The sequence below is a fragment of the Heteronotia binoei genome, chromosome 3 (genome assembly GCF_032191835.1).
Source record: "Heteronotia binoei isolate CCM8104 ecotype False Entrance Well chromosome 3, APGP_CSIRO_Hbin_v1, whole genome shotgun sequence".
Classification (NCBI taxonomy): Eukaryota; Metazoa; Chordata; class Lepidosauria; order Squamata; family Gekkonidae; genus Heteronotia; species Heteronotia binoei.
In genome coordinates this window covers 142,025,414-142,043,482 of record NC_083225.1, presented here as the reverse complement: position 1 = coordinate 142,043,482, position 18,069 = coordinate 142,025,414, and the positions used below count along the sequence as shown (strand labels likewise).

The 18,069-nt window shown below is 42.9% G+C and overlaps 1 protein-coding gene across 6 annotated transcripts in view; it reads left to right on the top strand.

The window, feature by feature from the left end:
- BBX (BBX high mobility group box domain containing) overlaps positions 1-18,069 on the top strand; it is a 201,832-nt gene that overhangs the window by 124,441 nt on the left and 59,322 nt on the right. For all 6 annotated transcript variants that reach the window (XM_060234546.1, XM_060234548.1, XM_060234545.1 and 3 more), the window contains 2 exons: positions 7,706-7,876; positions 9,752-9,994. In XM_060234546.1, the coding sequence (XP_060090529.1) occupies positions 7,706-7,876; positions 9,752-9,994 (414 nt within the window). The remainder of the gene's footprint in view (positions 1-7,705; positions 7,877-9,751; positions 9,995-18,069) is intronic.

The following is an 18,069-nucleotide window of genomic DNA, read 5'->3' as shown; positions in this document are numbered from 1 at the left end:
ATTCCGCAGGTTCATACCTACACCCCCCTCTCCTCTATAGTCAGAAATCGCCACCTTGCTGGACAAGGGAGCTATAGAACCAGTTCCACCGCAGTTCCATCACACGAGATTCTACTCCCATTATTTTTTGGTCCCAAAGAGAGACAGGGGGGCTTCGCCCTATACTGGATCTTCAAAAACTCAACCTTCACATTCGCTACAAGAAATTCCGCATGGTTACTCTACAATCTATCCTACCACTGATTTCAGATGGCGTCGATAGGCCTACAAGATGCCTACTTCCATCTCACCATCACAGAAGATTCCTCAGGTTTGCTGTCGGAAATCAGCACTATCAATTCCGCTCTCTCTCCTTCGGTCTCTCTACAGCACCGAGAGTCTTCACGAAATGTATGGCTGTGGTGGCAGCAGTACTCTGACAACAACAGGTCTCCATTTATCCTTATATAGACGATTGGCTGGTCGTATCCCAAACAAAGGAACAACTTCAGAAGGACATTTCATCTACCCTGTCCCTCCTGTCTGCACTAGGTTTTCAGGTCAATCATGCAAAATCCAACCTGAATCCCCACTCAGAGCATACAATTTATAGGAGCGCACCTGTCAACAATATCTCACAAGGCCTATCTTCCAGCAGACAGAGTGCAGCATATCCAATCCTTAGCCAATATGATAATAACACATCGTTCCCAAACAGCCCTCATCTTTCAAAGGATGTTAGGTCTCTTCAACTGTGGTTTGTTCGGACATTCCATCCACACCAACAACACCAAATGACCTTACTTACAGTTCCGTCTCACATTATCCCATCTCTAAGATGGTGGATGGTGGATCGTCATCTCCTGGCAGAAATGCCGTTCGTACGAACACCACCCTCTGTGATTGTCACAACCGATGCCTCCAAGTGGGGATGGGGAGCCCACTTGGGAGCGCTGACAGTTCAGGGGCAATGGACCGATTATGAGAGATCCCTTCACAACAATTGTCTAGAGCTTCTGGCGGTCCACAGAGCCCTGAGATCCTTTCTCCCATCTCTTCACAACCATTCAGGTCACCTCCAACAATGTAGCCACTGTCTTCTACATCAATTGGCAGGGAGGCACAGCCTCTGTTCGACTATGCAAATGAGCCCTATCCTTATGGCACTGGAGTATCACCCACAGCATTTTCCTGACAACGGTGCATCTACCAGGAATCCAAGATGTCCAAGCAGACACAGTGAGTCGTCATCTAGTCAACGACCATGAATGGGCCCTCAAACGTTGTTACCTGCACGCAGTGTTCCAGACCTTTCGAACTCCGACAGTAGATGTGTTTGCATCTCCAGACAATGCACAGTGCCAGCGCTTTTACACTCGGGGCCCTCCATCCCCTCTGTCGGCGGGGGACACCTTCCTCCAGCAATAGTCAGGGACACTACACTACCTATTCCCACCAATCCCTCTCATCATGAGGGTATTACAAAAGATAAAGTTAGATCAGTCCAATTGCATCCTGATTACACCATGGTGGCCTCGTCAACCTTGGTTCACCACTCTTCTCCTCCTCTCAGACAACACATTCCTCTGACTTCCCCAAGTTCAGGACTTGATTTCACAGCAAGAAGGCAAGGTTTTACACCACAACCCGACATTTCTATGACTGACTGCCTGGAAAATCAATTTCCGGACGTTCAGCATATCTTACTCAACGCCAAAAAACCTGCCACCAGAAAATCTTATTCTTTGAAATGGAAACGTTTTTCGGCGTATGCTGTTCTACATAACTTCAAACCTGAACTCTCCACTATAACTCAGATCTTAACCTACACCTTATCTCTCTCTAACTCAGGATTTTCATACACTTCTCTAAAAGTTCACTTAGCGGCCATCTCTGCATTTCATCCACATATTGAAGGCTGCACTGTTTTCTCCCACTATGCTACTAAAGCCTTTCTGAAAGGAATCCTCCACCTTCATCCTCCAATCCGCCAGATTCATCCTACCTGGAGCTTGTCACTTGTACTGAGCCAGCTAATGAAGCCACCCTTCGAGCCCATGGCATCCATTCCTTTACATCTCTTGTCCTGGAAGACAGCTTTTCTGGTAGCACTTACTTCCGGCAGGAGAGCTAGCGACATCTGCGCTTTTAGAGCAGACCTGCCATACACCATTTTCCATCATGACAGAGTCATTCTACACCCTGACCCCTCCTTTCTACCAAAGGTGGTTTCAGCGTTTCATCTGGGGAAACCTTCGACTTTACCTGCATTTTTCCAACGCCCTACTGATGCAGGTCAACAAACTTTACATAACCTGGACGTACTTGCCTTTTACATCGAAAGGACACGCCAGTTTCGAAAAGACACTAGACTCTGTATAGCATACGCAACCCACAATCAAGGCACTAAAATTTCAACACAGAAATTTTCTAAATGGATTGTGGCTGCTATTACATTATGCTATAGACTGGCAAAACAGCCTATACCTGAACATTTACGAGCTCACTCTACTAGAGCCGTTGCAACCTCAACAGCCTTCTGTAGGGGTGTTTCGATAGAAGACATCTGTGCCGCTGCAGTATGGTCGTCTCCATCTACATTTGCCTCGCACTAACCTTAGTCGTCCGTGCCCAGCGTGACACGTCCTTCAGACAGGCTGTACTACGATCCATCTTCAACTGATGTCAACAGTCGCCTACACTGTAAGTACGTTATTGCTTCTTATATGCATAACTAACCTTGTCCTTTGGTTACAGATCCAGCACCCGCCTCCAGACAGAATAGCTTCCCAGTCACCCATGTGTGGGACTGCACAGAGACCACAAAGAAGATAAACAGGTTTCTTACCTGTAACTGATGATCTTCGAGTGGTCATCTGTGCAGTCACACACGCCCGCCCATCCTTCCCCGCTGCTGGTTTCTTGTTCCTGAGTAAAAATTTTCCACCTATGCGGTGGCGGGAAGAAACTGGGTGGATGAAGCGCCTCCCTCTCATCTAGGCATGCGCAATGGATGCCTCCTCCCTGGGACAAGAGGAAGTGTGTGCCAAAATTAATGCTCCAAGATTGCTTTGAATTCTCTGAGGTCGGGTTCAATCCTGGTGGATAACCCATGTATGTGACTGCACAGATGACCACTCAAAGATCATCAGTTACAGGTAAGAAACCTGTTTTTGTACCCTGCCTTTTTGTGTATCATCGTATGTTACTCAGCAAGAATTTTTTTTATGAACTCTGAGGATTACTTCAAGGTATTTAAGTACTTACAATTACTACTGAATTGACAGATCAGAAATGTAAACAGTCTAGAACAATAAAGCAAGCTGTGGAACATGAGCTATGGAACAAGTCATTCAGCAACCATCTGATAGTTTCACATGTGCCCAGGTAACACAAGAAAAAAAGTGGAAAAGACCAGACAACTCATTGATCCCAAAGTATCCAAATCCTACCTAATTCCTTTTAACACACACACCCTTAATTGGTTATAATTTAAATACTGATAGCCTGCTTTTCCACTTAAACAATGCACAAGTTGATGAACAAATAATAAAAATTAGCAGCCTAAAATACAAACACCACATCAATTAAAAAACCTGACTGGAGAACTTGACTGTAGGACTACTTCATACTTGGGGAAACTTCCTCTTGTAGTTCTCAAGCGTTCTCACCTAAGTCTCATGAGACATTCATAGAGCTTTGGTTCCCTGTTGTTGAATATCTTTCTGACCTCAACATTCTGCCAATTTTTTTTTTTACTATAATCTGATATTTTTCTAAAAGCAGAGACACTTCCCTCACTTTCATAGCATGGTTTTGATCTCCCCCGCCCGAAAAAAATAGGAAATTTTGTTCTTCTGTGCATTCTGTGTAATATGATTTGTCAGACTCTGACAATTCGTATTGCCTTCCAAGCCACTATGTATTTTATTTGCATACCATGCCTATTTGTATAGGTCACATTGCCTTTGTACTGAACCTTGCTTTATGAATCTTGCTTGCATGATTCTGAATGTAGGTGGATTGTAAAGTTGTAATCTGTCTAAGGGCGTTTTCGCACTGGTTTTTGGCGGTTTCCATTTGCGCCACAAAAGCCGCGGGACTTTGCGGCTCCTCCGGGTGCTCCGCAGCAATTGGTGCGATCTGCGCGGTGAAGAGGGACGTCGCTGCCGATTAAGTTCAGTGCGAAAACGCCCTAAGTTTCTGTTGGAGGGTAGGTTATGGGTTTAGTATCTTTAGTGGCATAATTCTGCAAATGCTGTATATCTTGTTATTGTTCAATAAAAACCAAAGCTAAAAATAATTGTCCAAATGAATTTAGAAGCTGCAGTCACATAAATAACAAATAGAAACTAACCATGGATTCCAAAAACTTCTTCAGAAAGTTTCGTTTTGACTCAGCAGCAGAATGTCATAAAAAGAAGGGACAAGAGTCCCCATCATCTTGGTACTGCTGCTATGAAATCTCTCCCCCCCCCCCCACTTCAGAGAGGCCTCTGAGGGTTATTTCCTCATATGGATAAGATCCTAACGATGAGGGATGTCTTAAATATCCTGTGCTCCAGAATATGTATGGTTCCTAAAGTTAAAAGTAAAACCCATCGGTGAAGCGACAGCCTGCTTAAGAATCTAATTACTGTACATACTGCTGATAGAGTAGTTTTAACTTCTTGTACCCTAGGGGAGAGCTGTGGAGCATTCTCTAGTATTTAGGGTTTGCTAAATGTTTTTCTCTTGTGTTTCAGCCTATCTCTTGATTTTTTTCTCTCTGCTATATAGTAGTTTATGTTACTGCTTGTGCTCTGCAGGCTTTTCTGTTGTATTAATGGCACACAGTCAGTCAGTTATCCTGTTGCAGTACATTCAGTGAAAGCAAACTCCAGAGTGTAGATTGGATTGGATTATTTCTGAACTATGCCAACAAAACCAACCCTTTGAATTAGGCCCAGAAACAAACTGACAGCCAATGAACTTAACTGTTCAGAGAATTGAACAGAGAACAGGTTATAAAATGATCCACATAGCTAGCTAAAGTTAATCTGCTGCTGTATTTTGAATGAGGGGTTGAATCCAACATATGCTTAAACTGTATTAATTATTTTTAACTGTTTTATGCTTAAACTGTATTTATGTGGAACTCTGTGCTGTGAGCCGCCCTGAGCCACTTGTTGGGAAGGGCGGGATAGAAATTATAAAAATAAATAAATAAATAAATAAATAAATAAATAAATAAATAAATAAATAAATAAATAAAAATAGTATATCTGCAGACACAAGGACTTCTGCTTGCAGGCCATGACTTGCTCAGCTCTGCCTTCCTGTTACAGCCTGAAATGCCTCCTGAAATCCCATTTAGAATTGCCAGTTCTCTGTTGGAAAATACCTGAAGACTTTGGGAGTGGATCTGGAAGAGAGCGGGGTTTGGGAAGGGGAGGAGCTACAGCATGGTACAATGCCATAGAGTCCACCTTTCAAAGCAACCATTTTCTCCAGGGGAGCTGATATCTGCCAGCAGGAGATATGTTGTAAAAGTGTGAGATTTCCAGGCCCCCACCTGGGGGCTGGCAACTATACTCCTGTTCCTTTTCACCTGTCTTTCAGGGGGCATTTTGGACTTCAATAAGGGGAAGGCTACGAGTCACAGTCTGCAAGCAGAAGTCCTTGTACCAGCAGACGTTCCTCGATGGATCCATCCTCGGTTTTAATTTCAAGATATTCTTCAAAGGCATGTAGAGGATGTTAAAACTGGATGTAATGATACATAACATTTCCCCCTTATCTCTCACTAGTTCTTTCAGTGCAGTCAAATCTGTCTTTCTGAATCCAGCTGAAAGAGAAAAGAAGAATACTGTTTAATCAGCAGCCATTGACTAGCACTCCAACAGCCAATCTGCCATTTTATAATGCTACAGTGCAGGGATTTGTGTTGAATTCAGTGCTTCTTTGTCGGGTGCGCAAGAGAGAACCCTTTTTTTGCTCTGTGTTCTTCCAAAGTCTCAGAGGCTAAACCTCTGTCATCTTGAGGCAAAAAATACAGGACTCCTCTCTCCCTCTTTCTCTGGGTAGCACTACTGTGAACTTGTAATGTTAAATACAGGAACATTCAAGTTGAGCAAAAAGTATACTGCTGCCTAATTGTTCAATATTACATTATTGCTGTATATCTTTTTCAATATTTATGTCTAGTGTCTTTTTATTTTGAGACTTTCAAAACAATCAGTGTTATAGTTTAAACATATTCAATAGATAGGAGTATGTATAACAGATAATTAGGTATGTGGTAATGTAATGTTAATTTGTCAAAGGTTTAAATTAAAATTGCACAGCCAATTAAGTAGTTCAGAAATAAAGGTGGTAACATACGCTGAAGGCAGCTCCTAGGCAACAGAAGTGAGAAACTCTTTTATGTATTTTTATCTGGGAGTGAAAACTGACATTGTAATGCTCATGGATGAAAGTGCCAGCTTTCCATATTCATAATGCCAACATTTTCCAACCTGCTTTCGCCAAGCTGGAACTCTTTTTTCCACCCCAGCTTCATTGTGAGTTTTTACTGGAATATTTCTTCAGGCACTCACTCCTATGTTAATCAAGTGTTTATATTTAACACCTAAGGTTATAAACCTGCACTGCCATGAAGTAGGATTTCTCCATTACCATTAACAAGTTCAGTAGGGACCTGAGGCTTCTTGCTCCATAGGGATAAATTATAACTTGTAAATTAGCAAAGGAAGTAATGATCAATTACCATAATAACAGTCAAGTATTATTACAGTTCACCTATGTGTCTGGAATGGATGCCAAATAAGTCAAGATGCCTGATATTAAAATGTTTTATCTGCAAACAGATGTTAAATATATTACATCATTATTAAGGACTGATTTCCAGCCTGGAAAAAAATGGTATTAGTTATCTACATGTCTTATTTTAAAATCCTTGAAACTGGGCAATGCCTGTATGTCAGGGGTGGCCAACGGTAGCTCTCCAGATGTTTTTTGCCTACAACTCCCATCAGCCCCAGCCATTGGCCATGCTGACTGGGGGTGATGGGAGTTGTAGGCAAAAAAACATCTGGAGAGCTACCATTGGCCACCCCTGCTGTATGTACAAGACATTGAATCTATGCTATCAGATGTCTTTATCTTACAAACGGAAGTTTTTTCCCATTATTTGGAGCAGGACCCATAATCTTGTTTTGAAGTTGAAAAGAAGTGTTTATTAACTAACAATTCAAGAAAATGTTGGCTTCTCTTTCATGTAACTCTAGCTCTTTCTCCAGTTGACTGCATTTGTTGTTGCTGTGTAGTATAGATGCCATATTTCAGTTTACTGCAACATGGTTCTTCAACTAAAGCTTTGGACATATGCTTGTTTTTGTATTATGCTGCAAGCTGCTTTCTGTATTTTAATATCACAAACTCATATGGTATAAATACTAGAAGCAATCTAGTTTTTAAAAGTCGCTATGTATTGTACTGACTGTCTTGAATCTGTTCATGTAAAACAGAGTCTATGGGACTTATGTTTGTAACTCTTGAGCATGTAACTCTTGAGCATGAATCTGCCAACATTATTTGTGAGTAGTATTATCTGTTGAGGATTCAGTTTAAAGTTCATCATGCATATTTAAAATTACAACTGTGCTCAAGAAAATACTTGTTTTTAAATATGAATATATAATTTCTTTAAATGTGAACATTTTCTTCATGTTTTCTCCTACTGCAGGTCACAGTAATGAAAGGCAGCAATAGGAATAAAGACCATTCAACAGACGGAGAGGGGACTGGAAAACGACCAAAGAGAAAGTGTCTTCAGTGGCATCCACTGCTTGCAAAGAAAATCCTTGACTTTTCCGAAGAGGAGGAGGAAGAAGAGGACGAAGAAGATATTGATAAGGTAAATCTGTGCCATCTAAAGCAACATTTTTGTGAAATCATTGTCCAGTACAGAACTACTACACAATCACTTAGTAGCACCCCAGAGTTGGAAAAGACTGGTGCTTGCACAGCGGACTACCTTTACCTTGAATTTTTTAACAACATCATAGATAATGATTCCCCTATGCTGGTGGCCAAATGGACCACATTCCATTGGCTCCCATTGGCATTCAACAAACCATTGACCCATAATATGTCAGTCACCACCTCTGGGTTCCCACTGACTGACTCCCCTGTCCCCCAGTCTACTGCAGGCCAGTAACACTGAACAAATAGCCAAAGCAGTCTGACCTTACAGACAGACAATTCTCCGAAGCTTCTCTGTGTCCTCTCCATCAACTGGCCACAGAAAATGCTGCAGTTCTACTGTGGCCTAACTAAGCATTTTCTTAGAGGCTATGGCAACTGCCACTTTCCTGTCACTCACTCTCTCCCTCCCTCCCTCCTCCCCTCAGCCTCGCCCCAAGATCGAGGAGGATTGGACCACTGGGGAAGCTGCTAGTCATAGACTGTTGCTAGGCAAGCAAGGTTGCCCTCAGCTGAATATAATGCCATAGAATCCACCCTCCAAAGCAGTTATTTTCTCCAGGGTGGGGAGAAAGATAAGAACATAAGAGAAGACCTCTGCTCCATATTTTTATCTAACCCCCTCTTGAAGCTGGCTATGGTTATAGCCGCCACCACCTCCTGTGGCAGTGAATTCCACATGTTAATCACCCTTTGGGTGCAGAAGTGCCTCCTTTTATCCGTTCTAACCTGACTGCTGAGCAATTTAATTGAATGCCCACGAGTTCTTGTATTGTGAGAAAGGGAGAAAAGTACTTCTTTCTCTACCTTCTCCATCCCATGCATAATCTTGTAAACCTCTATCATGTCACCCTGCAGTCGACATTTCTCCAAGCTAAAGAGCCCCAAGCGTTTTAACCTTTCTTCATAGGGAAAGTGTTCCAAACCTGTAATCATTCTAGTTGCCCTTTTCTGCACTTTTTCCAATGCTATAATATCCTTTTTGAGGTTCGGTGACCAGAATTGCATACAGTATTCCAAATGAGACCGCACCATCGATTTATACAGGGGCATAATGATACTGGCTGATTTGTTTTCAATACCCTTCCTAATAATACCCAGCATGGTGTTGGCCTTTTTTATTGCAAGTGCGCACTGTCTTGACATTTTCAGTGAGTTATCTACTACGACCCCAAGATCTCTCTCTTGGTCAGTCTCTGCCAGTTCACACCCCATCAACTTGTATCTGTTGTCTGGAGTTCAGTTGTGATCCCAGGAGATCTTCAGGCTCCACCTGGAGGCTGGCTACCTTAGGCCTGCCAGCACCTTCTGGGTGACTTGATGACACTTGACTGGCATGACTTACTAGGCCTGGCTGCTTGTTCCTGTTCAGCAGCAGCCCCCCTTTGATAGCCAGTGTGACATAACAGTTGCCAACTCCAATCCTTGGAGATTTGAGAAGTGGAGTCTGGAGAGGGTGGGTTTGAGGAAATCAGCCATTTCATCCTGGGGAACCCCTTTGCCAATCTCCAGGTGAGGACTGGAGATCACTCATTATTACAACTGCTCTCCAGATGGCAGAGGTCAGCTCCCTTTGAGTTGAGGGGGGAGAGTGAATGCCTTCACTTGGGTGGGTGGTAAGACAGCAAGGGGGGGAGCACTTGCCCAGAGCCTCTTTCTAGAGCCTGTTGCCCAGAGCACTTTCTAGAGTACTTGCCCAGAGCCTGTTGTATTTTTCTTCACAGTGGACCTTATTCCTAGTAAGACATAATTGAACTTGTCAGTGAAATCATTTAATACAAGTTGCTTTTCCTTTTGGATTAAATAGGTGCATCTTCTTGGTGCTGATGGTCTAGAGCATGATGCTGATGAAACAGAAGATGAGGAATCTTCAGAGCAGCGAGCTCGCAGGCCGATGAATGCATTCCTTCTGTTCTGCAAGCGACACCGTTCCCTTGTACGGCAAGAACACCCCCGTCTGGACAATCGTGGTGCTACCAAAATACTGGCAGACTGGTGGTCTGTTCTAGACCCTAAAGAAAAACAAAAATACACCGATATGGCCAAGGAGGTATGCAGTGAAATTATAAACAAGATATTCCAATGCATTCTTTTTCTAGTACTACATATCTTACCTTAAAATATCATAATATTCTAGTATTTTCCATTTTACAGGAAACTCACCATAAGTTTTTCATGCTAAACATTTTAAAATTAATATGTTTTTGGTACAAAAATGCCATGGTTAGAAGATGCCATAAAGCTATCCTTAAGTCATTTATTTAACAGTAATTGTAACACAGTGCTAAGGAACCGTGGCTATGAAGCCAGAAGCTCCTTAATTTTAAATATCATCTTTCTATGTAGCCATAGACGAAAATCCCTCTATTACAATAGACAACTCTTCTTTAGCTGGAAAAGGTAAGGGAATACTTATTCCCACAAATTTGGTACAAATTTCAAAAATACTTTCCAGTGATTATATTCAGCAGCCAGGGAGAATTGAGGTCTTACAAGAGAAGCCTGCCATGATTTTTAACTTCTTTGTGAAAACTGATGGCAGAGATCAAAACAAAACTAGGGACCAGCTTAAGCCCAAAGAGCTCCTTTGATCAAGCAGCTCATTGATACAAGAAGCGTGCCCAAGTAAATCCCTGCTACTGAAGAGTTAAAAATAGAACTGGTGCTGACTTTGCAGGAGAAAATCTTCTGATAGCAACAATCTGAAAAAATCTGAAATTAAAATTAAAAGTTTTTTTTTAAAAAAAATACAAGCTAGATTGACCTACAACAATTGATGTTTCTTAAAAGTTGGCAGCATCTGAGCATGAACATTTCCATGAACTTCAAGATACTGTTACACTAGTTGTGAAGCAAGCTTGTAGAGTAGGACTTCTAATAGATAACAACATGTGCCCTCAATATTTAATCACAAAATTTTGGCACCATTGTACAAAAGAGAGGATTCTTTGAAGATTTAAGAATCAGAAAGATGTTCTCCTTTCAAAAAATCCTCATTACAAACATTATTTAATATCTAACATATTTGCTCATCCCTGCTTTCACCTGTCCACTGATGACCAATGAACTAGGTGAGAGCCCCAAGGTGCAGCAGTTCTTTTGAACATAAGAAGCTGCCTTATACTGAGTCAGATCCTTGTTCATCAAGGTCACAGTTGTCTAAGAATGGCAACAGCTCCAGTGTTTCAAGTACAGGCCTTTCGCATCACCTGTGCTGCCTGATCATTTTGACAGGATATGCTGGGGACTGAACCTGGGATTTCCTGGATGCAAAGCAGCACCACAGCTCCTCTGTCAATATCTGTAAAATACAGTAGCTAAAGTCAATTATAGAAAGGTTAATGGTATCAAAGGCTGTGGTCTTATGTTCTTATATCTTAAGTCTTATAAAACTTTCTTGGGAGTAAATTCCACTGAATAAAATGGTACTTGCTTCTGAGTTGACCTGCTCAGGATCTCCCCACCCCATGTTACATAGACAATTTTTTTTGTCAGCATGAGACTTTTCCAGGTTACTATTTCTTGTCTGTTTTAAAGTTCTATACATTCTTCATGTTATACATTTTAAGAGAAATGTAGTGGAGCGAGGAAAGAGTAATTAAAATGGACTATTCAGCCCATTTTAATTCAGGACTATTTAGGACTATTGATGTTTTACGAATAATGAGGTAACTGTACCCAGAGCATGTCCCTCTAGGAAAAGCTGGAATTGTTACATCAATCAAAATTGTTTAAATGTGCTGTAAATGAGACCTGAGCCTCCATACACAGACACACATCCTTAGCTGCATATCTTCCTCTTTCAGAGGATTGCAGAGTTGTAGTTCTGCATCGGAGTTTCTGGATAGGTTCACTTGAGAATGAATTAACTGGCTAATTAGAACAGTATATAATATTGACTGTAGAATATTGCTCAAGATGTTGCTATTGTGATTAGTGGTATACCTCTGAGAAAAGAGACATAGGTAAATTTTGCAGAATAATTTGTCTAAAACTCCTTGAATTCTGCTACTTTTCTTGAGCAAGAAATTATAACTGAAGAGGTTATACAAAATAAAATAACTAAAAATCTCTGGGTGTCCTACCAGGAATGCAGATTCTCTGCTGAATTTTTTTTTTAAAGTTGTTATTTTTATTGCAGCCACAGAGAGACTTGTAATAAATAATTGTTTAACTGAAGGGCATAATTCTGAAGAGTGAGTGCACCATTGCTTTGTAAAACAAGCAGAATTAAAATAAGAGTAATGTTAATCTATATAGTAAAGTTTTGATACTTTAATTTCGGGTACAAAGTGTAAAAACGTAGGTAAGTGAGTGTTAGGATGCTGTGGACAGTTTTGATAGATAAATCTATGTTTCTGATTTTGATATTTAAGCTTTCTGTTGTCAAATTACAGGACCAATCATATGAAAACATGGAATGCTGGATTATTTCATGGGAAGAAAAAATGTCCCATGAGCTTTTAATTTTTTTCTTTTTTAAAAAGAAAAAAACCTTTGTTCATTGGAGGAGGAGAATAATTGTATAATGCTTCTCTGGAAAGTGATGGATCAGCAACTATGGAGAATGCAGTTAAAAACTGTTATACCTACTGATCAGGGATTATTTTTTAAAGAAAGCCCAGCAGGAACTCATTTGCTTATTAGGCCATACCTCCAACATCACCATTGTTTCACACAGGGTTTTTTGTAGAAAAAGCCCAGCAGGAGCTTATCTGCATATTAGACCACACCCCCTGACACCAAGCCAGCTGGATCTTTGTTCCTGTGCGTTCCTGCTCAAAAAAAGCCCTGCTACTGATACTATTTTCTCCTTGTCAGGAATGGAAAACAAATGTCACATTCTTTGTTGAAAAGAAACAATTTACTCTAGTCTGCTCAGCACAGAAGTTTAGTTCCAAAAGTTAGCATATAGTTTTTATTCCATCTCAAGTTCAGCAGTGCAACAGCAGCAATTAAAAAACTGGATCCCCTTCACGTGATGTGTTGATGGAAACTGTGCATAAGAATCAAATATTTTGTTTTCAAATGCATTTTAAAAAAAAATTCTAATTAGGGTTTCCATTTGCCAGTTTATGGTGGGAGACCTCCAGAGAATTGTAGCCCTTATATGCTGATGCTCAGCAGATTGGCAAAAGATTTTGAGCCAGAATTAGGAGAGAGGGGGGTACAGATCATCATGGGGAGAAAAATTAGAAACAAAAATACACCCTCATACACTTACAAAAAGTTCTGATCATGGAGTTCCTGATAATTCCTAGTGCTCCCTGGAATTGATATGGAATCTTACCACAGTGTTTCTGGTGATTGCTAGAGCTACCTTTGTCACTTCTGAGTAGCTCTACGGATACTAAGGAACCCTATGGTCATAACTTCTGTTAAGTAGTCATGGCCTAATTTTTAATTTTATTTTTTTCTCCTAGATGTCTGCACCCCCCTCCACCTAGCCATGTGTCTGCACCCCCCTCCCCCTAGCCATATAATATAAACTATGAAGACTGTACAAATTTCAGAGCATAACGCTACGCAGTCTGGCAGTGATTGTTTAAGGCAGTTCATGATGTAACTGCCTTAAAGTTCTCAGGCAAATCCAAACTTTTCAAGCTGGTGCCATTTTCAGTGGTTTCCAAATCACAAGTGTTCACAGCCTTGGGAAGAAATTGTAGCTAGTTGTACTTTTAAATGACCTTGAAGAACAAGTTATGATAATTTAAGGTTTATTAACTAACTTTTAGGTGAAGCCTTTAGGAAAATGGAGACAAAGGGAAAGTTGTTCTTTTACTAATACTATATTTGATATGCTTCCATATGGTTAATTCAAATGTTTGTGTTTCTGATCACTTAGTAGAACTTTTAAATAATCATTAAAAAGCAACCATTAATAATTAAATAACAAAATAAAATGTGATTGACAAATAATAATTAAAAGCAGCAAACTATATTTTGTATGATATTGACCCTCTTATTTTGTATTTCATGGTCATATTAACCAGGATCTTCTTCATGGTCTCTGTGCATCACACCCTTGGGATTCCAGGCACCTGCGCTGGCTCTGACTGAAAAGCTCCATAAAAGGATGTGTGTGTCCCAACCTCTGGGCATGCTCACGGACTCAGCCGCACATGCCCAGTAGGCGGGGCACCAAGATTCAGCCAGTTTTCTTCTGACCACCGCGCTGTTAGAACTTACCTTGGCTCTCCGGTTGCTGGAAGATTCTTCAAAGCATTTTTTCTCGTTAATTTCGTCACTGCAGTTCCTTTCATGTTTCTCCATCGTCGTTTCTGTCTCAAAAAAGAAGTCTTATCCTCGTGTCTCTGTGAGTTCAGGCTTTGGGCCACCCGCCCCGTCTTTGTATTTTCCCACCGGGCAGCTCTTGGCCTCCAGTCAGTGGGGGTTCTTTAAACTACCGTCTATGTGGGGGTTCTTTAAACGGTGCCGCAAGTGCGGCAGCAAGCTCGCCCCAACCAACGGTCACTCACTTTGCTTGCTTTGTTTGGGAGAGGGGCACCACACCAATTCCTGTGGTCACTGCTTGAAATTCAGTAAGCAGTAAGGAAAAATCTAGCCACACGTCTTCGGGTGGCATTGCTCCAGTTGGCTCTGGCTCCTCAACCGATGGAACACATCTCGGCACCGGGGTCTTCGGACCAATCGGCATCGACTTCCACTCTGATGCCAGCCAAGACACCGATGTCGCAGAAAGCCGACCTGACATCTACACCAAAGACTAAAACAGTGCACGGCTCTAAATCTTCAACCACTTCACCCAAACGCAAGCGGGAGAAGGAGTACAAATCATCAAAAAAGCACAAGTCAACTGTGATTGGGGACCACGCCTCCCCAACTCCATCGGAGGCTTTTCTCGAAAGTGTTTGGCTGATGCTTACTACAGCGCTACCTGATCTCTCGCCGCCAAGACTTGTACCTCTCAAGATCTTGGCCTCTCCACGCCGGAAGGATCCCGTGCCCCGCAGATCCCCTTCCCCATCGACTCGCATCTCCAATGCCGATGTGGAGCAGATCGACCTAATGCAGCAGACCGACGGGATTGTCCCCAGTGTGATGATGACAGGTACTAGTGGTACCAAAGTGCCCTTCCACCCTGGGAGCACAGACAGGGCTACCCTTATCCACCCTATCACCTTACTCCTGGCATTACCCCCGGGACCTGTCGGAATGGGATCGGTGCTCAGCTTACTACTTTGCAGATTGATGCTGTGAGGATCCTAAACCATCAAAACCAACATCGGCATTGACATCAAAACGGCAATCAATACCGATTCTCACACAGCCTAATCCATCTGAATCTGAGTCTTCGGACGCCGAGGAGTCTGCTGGCTCTGTCGGCGCCGACTCCGATCAACATCCATCTGAACCTACACCATCGACGTCAGTGACTGATGATGCTCCAATCTCTCCTTCGGAGGATCTCAAGTCATACGGGGACTTAATTAAGCAGATGGCAACCTCCTTGGGTCTTTCATTGAAATCTGCCTCTGTTCCTGAGGACTGGAAGGTAGCAAATGTCACCCCCATCTTTAAAAAGGGTTCCAGAGGAGATCCAGGAAATTACAGGCCAGTCAGTCTGACTTCAATACCGGGAAAGTTGGTAGAAACCATTATCAAGGACAGAATGAGTAGGCACATTGATGAACACAGGTTATTGAGGAAGACTCAGCATGGGTTCTGTAAGGGAAGATCTTGCCTCACTAACCTGTTACATTTCTTTGAGGGGGTAAACAAACTTGTGGACAAAGGAGACCCGATAGATGTTGTTTACCTTGACTTCCAGAAAGCTTTTGATAAAGTTCCTCATCAAAGGCTCCTTAGAAAGCTTGAGAGTCATGGAGTAAAAGGACAGGTCCTCTTGTGGATCAAAAACTGGCTGAGTAATAGGAAGCAGAGAGTGAGTATAAATGGGCAGTCTTCGCAGTGGAGGACGGTAAGCAGTGGGGTGCCGCAGGGCTCGGTACTGGGTCCCATGCTGAGCAGACAGGTTAAAACGGATAAAAGGAAGTACTTCTTCACCCAAAGGGTGATTAACATGTGGAATTCACTGCCACAGGAGGTGGTGGCGGCCACAAGCATGGCCACCTTCAAGAGGGGGTTAGATAAAAATATGGAGCAGAGGTCCATCAGTGGCTATTAGCCACAGTGTGTATGTGTGTGTGTGTGTGTGTGTATATATATATATATATTTGGCCGCTGTGTGACACAGAATGTTGGACTGGATGGGCCATTGGCCTGATCTAACATGGCTTCTCTTATGTTCTTATGTTCTGTTCAGCAATCCCAGCCCAAGGTCGACAACCTAGTTTTCGACATCATTCAACGTGATGTCTCAACTGCCATTGCTCTTCCTTTCATCAATGTACAGTTGCAAACAGACAAAGGGCCCTGGGAGAAACCATCCTCCCTTGCAGCATCGTCAAAGCGCTTAGACCACATGTACAAGGTACAAGAGAAGGGAGTAGAATTTCTATTCAACCATCCAAAGCCTAACTTCTGGTGGTTACATCTTCATCCAATGGCAAACACTGTGCATCCTCTCTCCTGAGAAAGAGGGGAAGAAGATAGACGCGCTTGGAAGAAAATTTTACGCCACTGCGTCACTAGGGATCAAGGCTACCAATAACCTTGCCTGCTTGGGATGTTATCAATTCGCTCTGTGGGACCAAGTTTCTACACTCCTTCAGCATCTTCCGGAGGATCGGCGCCATACCCTGCAAAAGATCCAGAAGGAGGGCATGCTAGTAGCGAAGCAACAGCTTAACTCTTCCAAGCATGCTGCTGACACTTTTGCCAAAACACTGTCTTCTGCTGTCGCCCTTCGCAGGCACTCATGGCTCAGGTCTACCACTTTTAACCATGATACGAGATCTGCAATCGAAGACCTTCCCTTTGATGGCTCTGGCCTATTTAATTCTCGACTGATACCACCCTGCAAGACCTGGATAAGAGTATCAAGGCCTCTCGTACTTTGAGTGCTTCCTCGTCCACACGTTCCTTCAGACAGAAACCATATTCTCGCCCGTGGTCACGTAGATCTCAGAGCCATTCCTCCCCTGATCAACCCTGGGAAGCCAGTCCCACTCTCAACAAGGCAAATCGTTCCCAGCAAAGCAGAAATTTTAAGGGCAATTTTGGCACTCTCGCTCAAAACAGACTACCAACCCCAAGCAGACTCCCCTGTTGTCGGTACACCAGACTTTCAATCACCCACTGCCACCCCTGGAAGCACTCACCTATCTCCTTTTTTCCATGCCTGGGAGAGTATTACGACAGACTCCTGGGTACTTACCATCATCGCTCAGGGGTACGTGATCGAGTTCCAGGAGTCACCATCCATCCCACACATTGTCATCGCACCTCCCTCGGAGGCCCTGAATACCGAAGTCCAATCTCTCCTAAAGAAGGGAGCCATCGAAACTGTCCCACACACTCTTCAGGGACACAGGTTTTACTCCCATTATTTCACCGTTCCGAAGAAAGGTGGTGGACTGCGGCCCATTATGGACCTCTGGGGGCTGAATGAATGCACTGTCTACAAGTTCACGATGACCACTTTATTTCAAATCCTCCCACTATTGGAGGAGAACTCGTGGATGGCTACCATCATTCTCAAAGATGCGTACTTTCACCTGTCCATATGGCATGGTCACTGCCAATACCTCCGTTTTGCAGTGGGGGCAGACCACTACCAATATACGGCCTTTCCATTTGGTGTGTGATGGACCGCATGTGTGTTGGGAGGGCTGTGCTTCAGGCTGCAGTCGTCTAGTGCCAGTTCCCTCCTCCAGGTAAACTTTAACTTGCTATTCTCTCAAGGGTGTGATGCACAAAGACCACGAAGAAGATAAACAGGTTGCTTTCCTGTAACTTATGATCTTCTAGTGGTCCTCTGTGCATTCACACCACCCGCCCTTTCTCCCCTCCACTGGCAGTTCTTCAGGTATTTCTAAGAGTTGCTTTCAGCGGTCAGAAGGAAACTGGTGGGATCTTGGTGCCCCACCTACTTGGCATGCACGGCTGAGTCTGTGAGCATGCCCAGAGGTCGGGGCACAAAAATTCTTTTATGGAGCTTTTCAGTACCGGTCAGAGCCAGCGCAGGCACCTGGAATCCCA